The 16,051-nt window shown below is 37.5% G+C and overlaps 2 protein-coding genes across 4 annotated transcripts; both read left to right on the top strand.

Annotated features, from left to right (window-relative positions):
• Positions 1-2,297: 2,297 nt before the first annotated feature.
• Positions 2,298-9,043, top strand: LOC103404065 (26S proteasome regulatory subunit RPN13). Of its 2 annotated transcripts, none has more exons than XM_029095769.2 (14): positions 2,298-2,583; positions 3,503-3,562; positions 4,702-4,794; positions 4,933-4,992; positions 5,311-5,349; positions 5,436-5,510; positions 5,589-5,655; positions 6,082-6,163; positions 6,767-6,885; positions 6,977-7,000; positions 7,938-8,032; positions 8,124-8,201; positions 8,306-8,360; positions 8,754-9,043. In XM_029095769.2, the coding sequence occupies exons 2-14, from the start codon at positions 3,524-3,526 to the stop codon at positions 8,894-8,896; spliced, it is 969 nt and encodes a 322-aa protein (XP_028951602.1). In that variant the 5' UTR covers positions 2,298-2,583; positions 3,503-3,523; the 3' UTR covers positions 8,897-9,043. The 2 variants fall into 2 exon arrangements, with proteins under 2 accessions (XP_028951602.1, XP_028951601.1); XM_029095768.2 differs by having other exon boundaries at positions 2,325-2,583; positions 6,079-6,163.
• Positions 9,044-10,278: 1,235 nt separating this feature from the next.
• Positions 10,279-12,456, top strand: LOC108169750 (uncharacterized). 2 transcript variants are annotated; one of them, XM_029096614.2, is made up of 5 exons: positions 10,279-10,584; positions 10,672-10,763; positions 10,866-10,934; positions 11,518-11,578; positions 12,259-12,456. In XM_029096614.2, the coding sequence occupies exons 1-5, from the start codon at positions 10,387-10,389 to the stop codon at positions 12,382-12,384; spliced, it is 546 nt and encodes a 181-aa protein (XP_028952447.2). In that variant the 5' UTR covers positions 10,279-10,386; the 3' UTR covers positions 12,385-12,456. The 2 variants fall into 2 exon arrangements, with proteins under 2 accessions (XP_028952447.2, XP_070671934.1); XM_070815833.1 differs by having other exon boundaries at positions 10,303-10,584; positions 11,530-11,578.
• Positions 12,457-16,051: the final 3,595 nt, after the last annotated feature.

Below are 16,051 nucleotides of genomic sequence, written 5' to 3'. Positions count from 1 at the left end.
AGAATTATAACTATGGTTACCTCACAGGCTATGCCCGAAGTGATCAAATGAACTGGTGGAGAGTTCATTAAATCCTCAAAGAGATTCGGAACGTTGGTTGGTCCGTCCTAGAGTGCCTCCTCAACCAAATCTCAGATTTAGAAGCAAAACAAGAGGATGAGTCTCATTCCAATGGTCATCTGCCATCTAACGCACCAGTTGAACCCTTATATTCTTTTAAGGGAAAAGAAGTTGCTAAGGGTGATTAACTGTTTTATTTCGCCAGGATAAGGGTGTGTCCTTTCCTTAATTAAACTTTTCTGATTCAACAATGGGTTTCCTTTTGCTTGTTCCCTTTCCCTCTTGTTTAAACGCACTTCCTTTTTTTTTTTTTTTTTGGTAGGAGATTTTATGATCTTCATTTTTGTTTTTCATTTTATTTGTGAATTTGTTTATTTATTTTTAATTTTTCATCTTTATGTCTTCTTGAAGTTATTTTTATAATTGTTTTAATGTCCAAGTAAGCAAATAAGTGGAACCCATTGTTGCCACATGTACGTACATTTAACAGAAAAATTAAATGGGACTTAGCGAATCTGAAATTTTCAATAGGTTAGGTACTTGTTTGAAATGTTTAAAAAGATTGGGACCAATTTAGAATGACATTAAAAAGTTAAAAGGTTTTAGGTATTTAATCCAAAAAAATAATAATTAATAATAAAAAAGTACTATTGTTTTATTAATTTTTATTAAATGTTTTAAAAAATAAAATTTTAATACCCAATTGCTTGAGCAATTAATTTCCAAGGTGGAGATGCATTTGATCAATTACTATTTACTAAGACAATATTATATTTATCTACCTATTTACTAAGACAATAAAACTTTAATATCCAATTGCCCGAGCCATTAATTTACAGGATGGAGATGCATTTGATCAATTACTGTTTACTAAGACAATAATTATCTTAATCTAATTAATTGGACTATTGGGTTGGAGGTGCTCTAACTAAGGGTGGGGCATAAAAACTGTGGAACCACGTAGCTAGATCAAATTGCAACAAAATAAACTGTAAAACCCCGTGTTGATCGAAAATAGTCAACATAGGTTCAAGAACTGAACCAAACCGTTCATACCGGTTTCGGTTTTCATGTTGGTAGAACCACTTAGAGCCGAACCAAACCATGAATACAAATAAATAATTAAATTAATAGTTGAATGTAGGTGTCACTAAATGAGTGGTGAAAACCAAACAGGTTTTCCCCTAGTGCAACTGGGAGCATTTCTCAATTAGGTATTTCACTTGCACGGTTCACCTATTGAGATAAGGCACATATTTGAAAAAAGAAGGTCATTTTCTCTCCTAGATCTCCAAATTTGACATCAGGTTGCGATTTTTTTTGTTTTTTTTTTTGTTTTTGATAGAGTGATGTTAAGGTGTTCAATAACATTCTGTTTTTTTTTTTTCTATTCTTTTTCCTGTTTTTTTTTTTTTTAAAATCTCTCGATAAGTCCATTTTGGGCTTAAATATTGGATTTATACTAACATTTTACTGCATACTGAATGTATTTGTATGTGTGGATGTATATTTGTATTATGAATGTTATATGTACATTTGAATTGTGTTCCTTTTTTTGTTTGTTTGATGTCAACAATATTTGCATTTTGATTTAGTATTTGAAAATGATATGTTTTGTTTGTAACTTTATATAACCATTTTAGAAGTCGTATTTGACCGCAAGCATGCAAAAAACAAGAGAAAACTTTGAATACCATTTTAATATGGTATTTAAATGACCTAGTATTCAGAACTGTAAAACGGCATGGATCGAACCGAAATTGGTGTGGACCAAACCGTATGATTTTAGTAATAAATTTAAGCGAAACAACACTGAATCCAACCATTGATATTTTCTAGTTCCGATTCCGTTTGAGGGTGTAACCGTAGCGAACAACATCATGCCCACCCATAGCTCTAACGTCAGTAATTTTTATAGTCCGTTTCCGGGTCATAAATGGACCACGTCCAAATCTGGCCAACTCTCACCCAGACACAACGACTACTAACGTCTGAACTAAGACCGAATGTCACTTTCGTAAATATCTCCAAAAGTGATGCCCAAGTTGAGAAAGCCCCAACTCATCATCTGCCTTGAGTTAGGGGTGGGCAAACGGATCCTAGACCTGCGGGTCAGGGCTGGTCCTCTCGGTTCAGGACGTGTCTAATATTTTACGGAAGAAAAGGGACGAGGCGGGCCGGATCCAAATGTTAAGAGGAACGGGCCCCCGGCCCGAACGGTTTCCAGAGTGGGATATTGGATGATTGTAAGGATATATTCACACCTCCATGCTCCTCCATTCGACGGACACTCGGTCTTCCTCTCCCATTCATTCACAACTCAAGTTACTCGAGCCCTCGACAGCCGCCATCGCCAATTCTCCGTCTCTGTCTCTGTCTCCCTCTGGCGACTTGCGAGTTGCGACCACCATCACCATCTTCTCCTCCCAACCGCGACTACCCCATCACCGCCGTCTAGAACACCAGCATCATTCTGCGAATCGAAATCGACCACTTTCATCTCATCTTCTCTCCCAAATTAAGGTAGTATAGTTTCTTAAATCTTAACTCTCTGGAGTCTCTGCATTCTGCAATCTCTGATTCTCTCTGGTTAATTTCTTAGATTTAGGGATTTAGGGATTTAGGGTTTCCTGGATATATGCCCTATCTGACTTTGCAATCTCTGACTCTCTGCATTCTGTAATCATATGGGATTTCAAAAAAACCCCAAACTGAATCCATAAATTTGCCTTATATGAATTGGGAGGGGTTCATAAATTTGCCTTCATAGGATTACCGAAGCCGCACATGCTGATGCTGTGATTTTGTTGGGTTCTTGAATCTTGACTTCTGTTCTGTTCCAATTTCAATTCCTTTGTTGAATTGAATTTGATGTTCTGTTGAATTAAATTGAATTTGAATATATATGTATGTCCAGCGAGAGTTTCAGACTTGTATATATTTGAATCTTCTGTTTCAGATTTGGGTATTTTTAATTAGATTATGTTTGGTTGATGAGAAAATTTAATTCATTAGTCTGTACTCGGCAAATATTTACAAAGGAGATTATACAGACTATTATACACAATCTAAGTAACCTGTTCTGAAAAAAAAAATGTAATTTGGACCTGTGGACTTGGCCCGAACTGGTGGCCTGTTTGAGTTAGGTCCGGTTCGAAGTCTCAGAATTCATATACCCGGCCCGGCCGGCCCGTGCCCACCGCTACCTCGAATAGCTAAAAACAAGCCAGAATAATCCTGAATAAAACTCCCTTTCTTTTTCTGAAACAAAATCTCTCAAAGCATGTCGCCAAAAATTCATACATATAGAGACAGCTACATATAATCATCAAGCTGATTATTATTTATCTAATTTTAGGGTTTGTTTGTTTTTCTATTGTATTTATTTCTCTTGGGTTTTGGGTTCATACTGCATTGGTTTTCTCTTCATTTTTCCTTGCAGTTTTGTGCCCTTGATTGAACAATGGGGTCGTCTTCAACCACGGCTGTTCCACAAATGCAGGTAATATAGATACATATTTGTATATATATATATATATATGTATATACATATATTATGTGTAGGTAGTATTTTGTTTATTCAATATGTGGTATATATGTGCATTTGAATTGGAGATTATGGTTTGATGCTAATATGCTTGGGTAGAAGAACATGGAAATTGATTTTGACCCTTTTTCATAGAAAAGACAAAGAGATTGAAATTGCCTGGTTGGTTAAGAAGTGACAGTTTAATTCATCGACAAGATAAGATAAACATGGAACATTATTCCAGTGAACGGGGATTCCACAGACTGAGCATTTGATTATGGGTGTGAACATTTTCTTTTCTGGTTAGTAGGTACTGATAGTTTGGACTACAGAAAGATCGGTGAAAGACTTGTGAGTGGTGAGGTCAGGTTTCATCGGAACGGGATTGAAACTATAATCAGTTATGGTTTACTAGCCGATATGGTTGGAGATGTATGAGTTGCGTTTCTATATTCTGACGAGGTGAAATAGGTATAGATGAGAATTTTTTGTTAGGGACATATCCACTGAAGCTTCTGTTAAGTTTACAGACCTCGTGGCTAACTACTGAATTGGAGCCTCATCACATCTGTTAATATATTAGTACCCTTAACAATTTTGCTTCTCTTCTTTATATGTTCTGCTTAGAAGTTTAGTATTTCTTTGTAGAATTATGGCACTGGCTTCTCCTTTATACATTATTTGTTACTTTCTATGTTCCATTTTGTTGTATGCCATTGACGTAAGAAAATGAGGGGGATAATCTCTGCTGGTGTTATACAAATTTGTTTCTTGCATTGAGTTTTGTGGGTTTAGGGAGCAAATATAGAAATTCACAATATTATACACAGGTTCAGAAGCTCTAATTGCATGATTCTGTTACTAAGAGAATTTAAATTATAAGTTTACGCTGGATGTTTTATTTCACGTACTTTACCACATCTGCTTTGCTGTTATGCTGTTTGTTGGTATCAAATGTTGGTTATTCAAACATTTAATTATGCAAGTATGTGCAGAATTCTATACATATGTATCCTTGTGTCTGTGTGTGAGCTGCATACACATGCTCTGTGTTCATCTTTTGTTTTCTTGAGCATGTGGACTTTCTTTGTCAAACTAATCTATATTGACAGGAAATTATGCTGGAGTTTCGCGCTGGTAAGATGGTTTTTGAGGGGAAAAAGGTTGCTCCTGATACTCGTAGAGGACTTGTTCGCATAGCAAGGGTATGTATAAGTTGATGTAGTCTTGGAGAGGTTTTATTAATCAATTCTAGCATATAAAAGTTGACATGCATTCTATCTAATATTTATTTGAACTCATTCTAGCAGTCTTTTAGTAAATCTATCTTCTTTCTGTATCAGGGTGATGAGGGGTTGGTGCATTTTCAGTGGCTTGATCGTAGTCTAAATGTTGTGGAAGATGTATCCTGGTTTCTTTTTCATTTATGCAAGACTTTCTCCAGTTTCTAGTCTTGTTTATGGTGCGGTAACTGTTTATTCACAATTTTCTGAAGCATGTGGTATTTTTAAGCTCTTTATGATCATTTTTATCGTTGTTGTTATTTCTTGGAAGTCTTTGTTCTTCCATGTTTTCTTAATTTTCCACTTCTATTTGTACATATTTATTTTTTGTAATTCTTGTTCACTTCACAGTTTCACATTCCATTTTTTGTTTGTTTACTCTCCCACTTAATATTTGTTTAAACTTTTCTTAAAGTTTCCTTAACGAAAGTACCACAGGATCAGATTATATTTCCTGACGAGGCAGTTTTCGAAAAGGTATGAATCAAATTTTGGATTTTCATGATGTATCTCTGCCCCCTCTCAAAACTACGGTTCAATATCATAACTTTTTGTTCAATCAGGTTAATCAAGTGTCAGGAAGGGTCTACATATTGAAGTTCACCACCGATGACAGGAAGTTTTTCTTTTGGATGCAGGTGAGGTTCATTGTCAATCTGTTTTCCTTTTTTTAATTGTTCTAAGATTCTTAATTACAGTGTTAATGTGATATCCAGGAGCCTAAAGCTGAAGGTGACTCACAGTTGTGTAGCTCTGTTAATTACTACCTCAATCGACCATTAGGTATATTAAATTTATTTTATTGCTTTAGGCTACAAATAATATTAGCTCCTCTATGTCTATTTTCTTTTTCTTTAAGTTTGTGTTAACTGCATCATTGCGTTGTATTAAGCTTTGTCTCAAGTTCTCAACCATATACATGAACATGAGAAATACTGCCTGTCGTTGGCATTAAATGCCATTATGTTAATTCGTAGATATTTATATTATATTGTTAAATCATAGAACATTGTAAAACATTACCTAAAATGTGAATTAAAATTAAAGAGATTTCACCTTTCAGATTTCAATTCTCGTACTACAAAAATTCTTAAGGCTTCAACTTTAACAAAACTGTTTAATATAAGTTCAAAGACTTGGAGCTTAGTCTGTATTCTATTGCATTTCTGCCTCAAGTTTGATTTTGTGTTTATCTTGACGCTTCAGCAGAGTTCCTTGACGAAGAAGGGCCTGATGGTTCTATTCCCTTACAAGTTTCTGAAGATATGGTTGATGATGATATTTCATCAAGGTATAGTTCTCATATCCATGAAACTTGCTACTTTGTTCTCTTAGTGGCCAGATGGGGAGAAGGGGGAAGTGGCAGAACTCCGCAACTAGTAATGAAACAAGAGTGATGAACTTACAGTTGAGTTCTGGGGTGCTTTCAATTGGGTAGCCCCTAAAATAAGAAGATCAAATAGGCTGCCACCAAATAAATTTGTTTAGATTGCAAGATAATTTAACTAGCTAGTTTATAAAACAATTGTTGTCTTGACTAGTTAGTTTATTGGCATTTTTTCATCAAAGATAGACAGAACCAAGTCTGTTTGTTAATTGTTAGAAATGGTTTCTTAAATTCCAAATTCTTATAGAAGTTGTTTTCGTCTCTTCTAGTGACTTGCAAGAAAACAAAAGTTTCCCCTCCTGGTGTAGTAGTCATTATAATATTAAAAAAATTATGTTTTTACAATCAGACTCTCCCCCAAGAAAACTAAGATGGGAGGGTATTAGGGACGCTAGATACCTTTAAGAGTTTTTATGTTGTGCGATGTATCTGGCTTGCCATTTTCTGCTTGATGTTCTTCTCATTTGCAGTACATTACTCTTTTATGATTAATGTTATGTTGTCCAGAGCTGGAATCTTGCTGGAACCAAACTTGGGTGGGGAAGTAAGTAGCGATGTAACTTCTTCAGCTGGCCCAGTGAAATTGGAAGATCTTCAAAGAATCTTAAGTAACATTGAGCCAGCAGGTACTATGTTTTCTCCATGGAGTACAAATTTTTATACAAGTTTTCCCTTTCTTTTAAATTGAACTTACATTCACACTTCTGCTATCTGCAGATAGGGCTGTGGATACAGATGAAGGTAATAATATGATTTTTTTTTATATTTTTTTACCATTAATGTTGTTTTTGGGATAAATACAATAATGCTTTAAATCCAAATTTTTGTGATTAAATATGAACTGGTTTCCTCTGTATAGGAATTTTATTACAGTTTTTGTTATCTTAACCATCTAATGTGTTGCATAGTTTTAATGCAAAATGCTCTTCCTAATTTTTACTGAAAAGATTTAACAGTTTTGTGAATATTGAATATGTTCCTTATTTCCTGTAGTGAAAATTGTTAATGCATTAGAAATTACTTCAGCATGACATGTCAAATGTTTTGAACCCCTGCGAACTATGTAGAATATTGCAATTGGGTTCATATTGTTGACCTGGTTTGCTTCTAGCACTGAATAATTTGTTTCTTTAATTTGCTCAATAATTAACAGTGTTACAATTCAAAAAGGATGACGCAGCGGGCACCGCATATGTAAAAGAATATTTTGCTAGGAAGTTCAGTTTCCCTATTGCCCTTAACCTTTTCTGTTTTCGTTCTTCCTTTTTGTGGCCTTTCTCCTAACTGTCTTGGCAGTATTGTCATGTTGCTTGTGGCAAACATTCACTTTACCCGATATGTTATGTCCAGATTCCACATTGACCCTCAATTGTTCGGTGAATCTTTTGTGAAGTGCAAGTTTGGTAGTGAGGTGTAAATCGATTTATTTAATTGGCAGAACCTAACAGAATTGATCACATAGAGGACTAAAGTGATTTTAACCCTTAATTTTTCACATTAGCCTCTCTTAGTTCCCTATTGGTACCTGTCAATGATTACTAAAGAGTTCTAACAACATGCATGCCAGCCCATTGTACTATAGTATCTACAGTATTACCTAAATGGCTGCTGTTTCCAAAGTTTTTTCTTGAAATACGATATGGCTCTAATCTTGTGACTTTTGTTTTTATTGGTCTAGGCTTGAGTTTGGAGGATATATTCAAACCCGAGTTGATTATGCCATTGATTGAGACATTGCCACTGGAACAGGGTTTAGGTTCTTACTTACCTGAGGTATGCAAATTTCTGGTTCACTACCCTTTCTGTATTCTTGATCTCTTATACATTAGTTTTTCTCCATTGTTTAATTCGGTTGGGGTTACAGGGTCAATGGTCTCCTGACGATGTATTGGAGTTGCTGCAGAGTCCACCTTTCCGCCAACAAATGGATTCATTTGCTTATGTAAGAATTTGAAAACTCATCTTGTGGCATTTTGATTGTGTCCGTTTCTTTAATGAGTGTGAAGCTGTTTCTTTCTTTTACCTTTCCCTAAATGTTTATTATAGGTACTTCGAACAGGACAGATAGATTTGACGCAGTTTGGTATTGACCCAAGTAAATGTAAGGACTCCATATCTCGTAGCTTGCTAGTATACCTATGCTTGCTGAACAATTTTTTGTCTTCCCTTTCGACGGGAAAAATGTTTATACCATTATTGGGTTAAATTCAAATTGAGCCTTGCCTAGTAACTTGACAATAAAACATTCCAGCGTGTGAGAAAGATCCAACTACTTGATAGACGCATCTTATGCTTGTGATAAGAAGTCAATGAGTTGTCATCATTCGTGGGTTTATACCTAGAGGGTCTGATGCTAATGTTGTTTTCAGTCTTTTGCATCCACTTGCGGATGTAGGATCTCGTCAAATGAGATTATATGCCATCACTCTGTATGATGATAATTCATGGATTTGCTACTTACGGTTTTTATTACTTTTCATTCTTGCTCTTGCAGACAAGTTCACTGTATTGTCCTTTCTTGAGGCGCTTGATGATTCGGTTTCAAAGACGTCAGAGTCTGAGGAGTCGAGGCAAGACAGGAAGGATTTAAGATCTGAATCTTGTAACCGTAATGACCCCATGGATGAGTCCAAGTAGTGGAGGCACTTGTTTATGCGTTCTTGTTAAATTTATCCTTGTTTTATTTGTAGGACTTTAATGTGTAGGACATCAATCTGGTTGTCTTGTAAACTCTGTATACATGGTTCAAGAAAGAAAAGGAGCAAGAAAAAGGATTAGTGTTGATCTTTGTTTATATTTCCTACTATTTCGTACAAAGATCAATTCGACGAAACATTTTCTTCGATTGGTAATCGTCTTCGAACATCAAAAGTTAACAAGCTAACAGATGAATTTTTTTTGGTAAAAAGAATGTATATTTGAAACTCACATGACCTAGTTTTGAAAGAAGTAAAAGGGGTGTATTTGTATTTCGGCGAAGCTTTTTGGCCAACAAGATATGTAAAAATGCTCGTTTAGAGGCAATTTGAGGATATCAAATCAAATGGCTTGCTAGATCATTCTCAACTATTTCCTACAACATTTTTTTGGGTAGTTAATTTTCTTGCAGAAGCTATTAGTTGTGTTGGTCTTTCTTTGCCAAGATTCTCGTATTTAGGCAATATTTATCTTTTTATTAAGTTGTATTGGAACTGGTTGTACTCGTGGTTTTTGTTTTTTTTTTTTTTTTAAGGGGAACACCTAGTGGCAAGCCACGGTTATCCATCCTTTATGTAGGCACTAAATAGCTCGATGTCCCATCTGGCCACAAGTGAGGCATTCGCTACTACGAGTTGGTTTGGTATTGCTGTGCTTTGAAAAAAAACTGTTGTGAGAATAAGCGGATGTGCTGTGAGAATAAGCAGTTGTGAAATAAATCAGCAAAGTGTTTGGTAAACTTTTTTGTAAAAGTGCTTTTGGAAAAAAAAACAGTCTGATAGTGGGTCTTTTCATTAAATGAGCATTGTAGCTCCGTGTGCTTTGAAAAAAAAGCTAGTTTTCCAAAACTGCAAATAGCTGGTTCAGTTTTTTCCTTTGATTTCAGCTTATTCTTACAGCAACTTCCAAAATAAGCCCTTTTTTTTCAGTTTATCAAACACCTAAAACCCTCACAACTTTTTTTCATGGGTGCTTTTTTTTTAAGCACCTCACTCCGAAACCACCCCTGCCTCTCCTACACTCCCCAAAATGCCGATTATTGCACCTACGGCACAAGGGAGCACCTGTACTACTGGAATCCCTCTGTCTCTGGAACCGAGAACCTCCTGAAAATCGGCCACCTCTCCTCGGTGCAGTAGAACTCAAACCCCCACTGAAAGAACTGGAACTAGTACCACTTCTCTTAAAACTCTGCGTCTTGCGATGTAACACCCGCCCCCTAATTATAAAGATTTATGTTTGTAATTACCCCTAAATGTTTTAAATATATCTATTTCATCATTTTTGTCTACCAAATCAGGATCCAAAGCATTGGATCCCTTTTCTTTCTAAATCTGCCACGTGGCAGCCCCCCAAACAACTTCTCTTTCTTCTCTCTCTGTTCCCCCGTGAACCCCCCCTTCCTTCTTCTTCTTCTTTTTCTGTCTGTCATGTCTCTCTCCCTTCTCTCGGACCTCTCTCAGCTCCCTTATCTCTCTTCTCAACCGCGAACGCACGCACGCACCCATCTCCCCTGCGCGAGGAAGACCCCTCATCGTCGCCATCTCGTCCTTCTCCCCCTCTGTCCCGTGCTGCAACCCCAGGAAACCCGGAAAGGAACTCCGGCGAGTTCCTATTTTCCCGGTGAGGTAAGCCTCAAATCTCCCTTATTTCGTCCAAGAATCTTGTGGGTTGAGTTTTAATTGAGTTTATTGTGTGATTTTTGGAGGTTATAGGACGAAATCGAAGCCGGGTGTAGGCACACCCATCTCCGACGACTTTCGAGAGAATTTCCGGCCAAACCACGGCGAGTTGGCCGGCGTGCAAGGTATCAATCTCTTCGTCTCGTCGAGTACTATAACTTTCCTTTTTGTTTCACTCAATTTCATTGAGTATTGAAGAAGTTATACTCATTTGAAATCTTACCCAGTTTCCGGCGACCTCCGAGGCTTTCGAGGAAATTTCCGGCCAAACTACGGCGAGTTAGACGTCGTGTGAGGTATCATTCTCTTCGTCTCTTCCAGGGCTACAACTTTCATTTTTGTCTTGCTTGATTTCGTTGAGTAGTGACAAAGTTATGGCCGTTTAAAGTTGGGTAGTTTTCCGGCCGAATTCCGGCCTTCTCCTCCCTTTGAATCCGGCGACCCACCAACCCAAGGCCTTTGGGCCTTTCTGCCGAGCCCAACCCAAAACTAACCTAAACCCCTTTACCTAGAAACCCAACCCAACCTCCTTTTATTTTATTTTGTTTTTAGTATATTGTTATTATTTGTTTAAAAGGCCTTGGGCCTCATTTGTGAAAGCCCTAAATCCAAACTCATTTTCCTTTTAAAACCCAAACCCTTTTAGCCCTTAACCTAACCCAAACCCAAGTCCTAAAACCCTAAACCTTAACCGATCCAAACATTTTTGGGGAATATTCCGTCAGGGAATATTCAAGGAATATTCTATGGACTTTTAAGAAATTTATCCGGAAACCTTCTTAGGGTAATTCGACGTCCTAAATCCGTTTCCTACGTCCGTTTTCTCAAATTCAATTGTTATGCTAGAGTTTTATTAATTGGACCCCTTTATGTGCTTAGGGGCAATTATAGTGGCGTTTCTGTCTTCGCTAGCTGCGTGACTTTTCGACGGCGAAGTACTGTGAGTGGACCCCTTCTAAAATGCATGTTTTATAGTAGAAATGCATACATGAAAAGCATGATTTGATGATTACGTTTTATGAAACGTTTTGTGAGATAACATGCTTATTGAGGCTACTTTAAATTATTACTATTTTTCCTATAACCCGTGTTCTTATAGAATATCTGATGGATGACGATATGATATTTTGAACATGTTTCGAACACCTCTTTATAGTATAGATGATTGATGACTTTATACTATGAAGTTGTTTTTCAATATATGTATGTTCAATGGTTTTGTACTTATCTAGTGGTCCTTTCCGCTACGGGACGTAGGGATAGATTCCGGTCCGTCCCGGGCAACGGTTTGGTGTTGGCATAGGGCCTGGAGTGTGTTTCCTCTGGCTATTTAGCACAGGGACGGGGAGCCGGCATGGGGCCTGAAGTGTATTTTCCTCTGACTGTCTGCTCAGAGACGGGGAGCCGGCATGGGGCATGGGGGTTATCGGACAATTCACTAGTGATTATTATATATACAAGTTATGATTTGAGACACTGCACATCATGCTAGGTTTCGGAAAACCTATGGTTATCATTATATATGTGTTTTCATAAAACTTGGGGGTTAGTACGTTGATAACTGTTATGTTATATTTATATCAAATTGGTCCACTCATGTTTGTTTTGCGTCCCCTTCAGGATTTAGGATCGAGGCATACAATCCCGGCATCCAGGCACTTCCGCATCGGTATCTTCGAGTCCTCTCGGTGTAGGACCCACTTCTGTGTTCATTCAATTTTTATATTAATTCTTTTAATGTTCTAGATTAGATGTGTGCTCTGAACACGTTCCTTAAATATGTATTCTTTATTCTCTTATATTTATAAGTCTTATCTATCCCTTGTTGTCAGCATTTGCACTCAATAAATGGCTTTCGTCACCCTTCGGGTGTCGGCCAGCACGTGACCATCCCTTTGTCCCTAGGACATCGGGATCGGGGCGTGTCATGCGAGGTCCCTATGATGACTTGCCATTATCTTTATTATCATTTTTCTTCTGGCTATTATCTTTTTCTTCCTCTTCCCCACTGTCATTGGGCATATTTTCAGAATCCTCAACCTGTAGAAGAATCTCATAAAACTCCTGATATGTAGCACAGGGAGTCATGGTCGCCATGGAACACCACTTCTTTCTAGTACCCAATCTAAAACGGCGAAGCATCTCTGTAGGATTTGCAGCAATCTCTGGGCAATAACGAGATAAATCAGTCGATTTCCTATAATATTCATTAGCAGACATCTTCCCCTGCTTCAAGTGCGTGAATTCTTGCTTCTTACGATCTATATACTCTAGAGGTATGAATCTCTTCTGAAATACCTACTTAAAAATTTCTCAATCAGCAGCTTCCTCTGGTGATAACTGAAAATATTCTTGCCTCCACCAGGATGCAGGCTCTTCCCCCAAAAACCAAGTGGTCATCTCGATCCATTTATCCTTAGGAAGATTCCTCTGTCTCTGCATCAATTGAAAAGTTATCTCAAGATGATTGAGCCAACGCTCAGCTCCCTCAGGTCTCGTAGTACCCACAAAATTATTCAACTTTAAATTATACATAGTCTCCAGGGGAGTCCTCTGGGGAAGACGAAACAAAGACTGAATGGCATTGGCAATTGCTTCCCCAAGTTGAGCAATATCAGGGAAACTAGATTCAGCTGAAGTACGTGGCTTTCTACGAGGCGGCATGGTTCTGACAGAAGATATCAAAATAATTAGAATACTCACAAAATATGCAGGAACCTAGGCTTTGATACCAAACTGACACACACCGACCTAAATTGAGGTATGATGGCCGTTACGTGAGGGTGACGTAGCCATGTGCGCAGTGCGGAAGTGATAGCGATATAAAAATGCGAGTAAATAAAAAAACCAATCTAACTAATTAACACTTTACTAATATATAAGTGCGAGGTATATAAGTATAGTTACATTTATTCAGAGCATAGGTAACCTAAGTGCAGTCCAGCAAGTCAAGTATTAATTATATAATACCAGAGAGATGATCCTACAATATTTATAGTCTGTTAGAACCGCCGTCATAAGCCACCAACAAGCACGCCTATTTAGAACCTGAAAGGGTGCAGAACAAAAAGTGTGAGTAGGCAAAAACAAAGTTTTTCAAAACCATTTCTTTTTCCAACAGTTATAACCCCTCGCCGTAAAACCTGTATAGTTTCCCAAAAAATAGAATACATACATATATCAAAACCATACTCGAAAGTAGTGAAATCCAAATATATGCCATGTCAAATATCTCAGCATAATAATTAAGTAAACCAGATGAAGTAAATCAATGTAAGTGATATGTCAGCCGGATCCACCTAATGTGGCATGTACGGCTAAACCTATAGCTCATCAAATATACTTGCACACGAGTCGGAACCACCTATTGTGGTCTGTACGACAGGGCTAGGTGAAATAAGTACGCTCAAGTGCTACGATCAAGTGAAGGCTGTGCGATAAATCGCAGGTCACCAACGAGTCGGAACCACCTAATGTGATTTGTACGACAGGGTTGTGCACCAAACTTGGATCCAAGGTGAGCGTGCGGTGTGGGAGGTGAACATTACGTGAAGGACTATGCCCTGGCCAATGGCGGGAGCACTAACACCGGGGTGCAGGTTTATGAGCTCTAAATGCCTCTAAGCATAACCATTACAATGCAACACACATTCATCAATACATATACTCACTTGGAACTTACCTAAGCATTCGCCGCATCAAACAATAACCTACACAACTACTAAATGCATATTCTAAGATATAAGCATTTGACATGGCATTTAAACACAAAATCATTTAAATCAATTTTTCTGGGAAAAACGTAAGGCATATATTCATATATTGAAAATCAAAAGCCCACTCATTGATATGTAGCAGGGTCGTAACCCCCGAGCCTCGCCTGAATACGCTTATCCTCTGGAAACGTCTCACCTATATGTGAAACAACTATTTTAACATTAATTTTAAGCACATACTCAAAACTATGTAATAACTTCTCATACGTTGCTCAATTGAGGTGTTCGAATATACCATCGTGGCTAACTCAACACCACGAACATCCACATATTTTTAGAAAAAAAATTTGATGCCCCACACGCCCTCACGCGCCGGCCAAGGCACGGCCACGCACAGTCACGTTGGACGAAATCCCTAACAGCGTTAGGGAATATTCTGTTAAATAACAACATATACCGTTATATTTACTTGACGTTGTTAGCATATTCCGTCAAATTGACAGAATATTCTCCTTTTTCTCCAATGGTTCGCCGAATTCCGACGCCAGCCGCTATCTGTATCACTGGTTTCTGGAAAAACTTTAAACCTGAATATCTTCGCCATTTCTCAATCAAATTTCATGAAATTTATACCAAAATGAAGCTCTAAACGAGTAGAACATATTCTTACCACTTTGAAGTCCTAAAACCCAATGGAAATAGTCGGAAAATTCCTCGACATTCCGTCCAAAATTGCAACTCACGAAACTAACCTATCCTGATGTCCAAAACCTTCCAAACTTCTTTATAATATTCGTGAAGTTGTTTTAAAACTCTCTTGGACTTTAAAACCCCATGAAACACCCATGATCATGACGGAGTAACAGAGCACCTGATCGAAGTTCACTAGTTCCTGAGTTCCCGAGGTTCTTTCTCCAAACTAATGGTATATCTATGCTTCTGAGTTTGCAAGGACTTCATAAATGACCTCCACTAGCTCGATCTGTGCAAGAGGAAATTGGTAGAGGGTATGAGTGTACGGACTGTACGGATTAGGGAAGGATCGAGAGAGAAGGTGAAGGTATACGTGTGTGTGTCCGGATTGGGTGCATATAAAAATCTTAAGCCCTAATTGGGCTACCAATTATAGGGCTAACATTCATCCAAAACAACCCCATATTTTTAATTGGGTCCAAAGAAGTAGGAAGTGAAGTAGTTGGTCCATTTCTTAGCCCGTTTATACAATCATATTATGTCTTTTCAAGGGCAAAATCATCATTTCCATGCCTTCGGGGATATAATATATTTTATTTCGGGATGGGTCGTCATATTTAGGCTATTTTTTAAATTAACTTTAAAAAAATGAAATTATGTAGACTATCCTAAATTAATTTTATGAACATTTTAACCTAAAAATCAATTCGACGAAATATTTTCTTTGATTGGTAATCGTATTCGAACATCAAACTTAACAAGCTAACAGATCAATTTTTTTTGGTAAAAAGAATGTATATTTGAAACTCACATGACCTACCTTTGAAAGAAGTAAAAAGAGTGTATTTGTGTTTCGGCGAAGCTTTTTGGCCAACAAGATGTGTAAAAATGCTCGTTTAGAGGCAATTTGAGGATATGAAATGGCTTGCTAGATCATTCTCAACTATTTCCTACAACACTTTTTTTGGGTAGTTAATTTTCTTGCAGATGCTATCAGTTGTGTT

This window comes from Malus domestica, chromosome 16 (assembly GCF_042453785.1).
Source record: "Malus domestica chromosome 16, GDT2T_hap1".
In the NCBI taxonomy this organism is placed as follows: Eukaryota; Viridiplantae; Streptophyta; class Magnoliopsida; order Rosales; family Rosaceae; genus Malus; species Malus domestica.
The sequence above is the reverse complement of the archived record's forward strand: the minus strand, read 5'-3'. Positions and strand labels throughout refer to the sequence as shown.

What these genes read in the sequence shown, in the direction of transcription:
- LOC103404065 (XM_029095768.2), top strand. Translation starts at nt 3,524, where the DNA reads ATGGGGTCGTCTTCAACCACGGCTGTTCCACAAATGCAG. An exon ending in CTACCTCAATCGACCATTAG is followed by an intron (nt 5,656 to 6,078) that starts GTATATTAAATT and finishes TTGACGCTTCAG; the next exon opens with CAGAGTTCCTTGACGAAGAA. An exon ending in TGGTATTGACCCAAGTAAAT is followed by an intron (nt 8,361 to 8,753) that starts GTAAGGACTCCA and finishes TTGCTCTTGCAG; the next exon opens with ACAAGTTCACTGTATTGTCC.
- LOC108169750 (XM_029096614.2), top strand. Translation starts at nt 10,387, where the DNA reads ATGTCTCTCTCCCTTCTCTCGGACCTCTCTCAGCTCCCTTATCTCTCT. An exon ending in CGAGTTGGCCGGCGTGCAAG is followed by an intron (nt 10,764 to 10,865) that starts GTATCAATCTCT and finishes AATCTTACCCAG; the next exon opens with TTTCCGGCGACCTCCGAGGC. An exon ending in CTTTTCGACGGCGAAGTACT is followed by an intron (nt 11,579 to 12,258) that starts GTGAGTGGACCC and finishes CGTCCCCTTCAG; the next exon opens with GATTTAGGATCGAGGCATAC.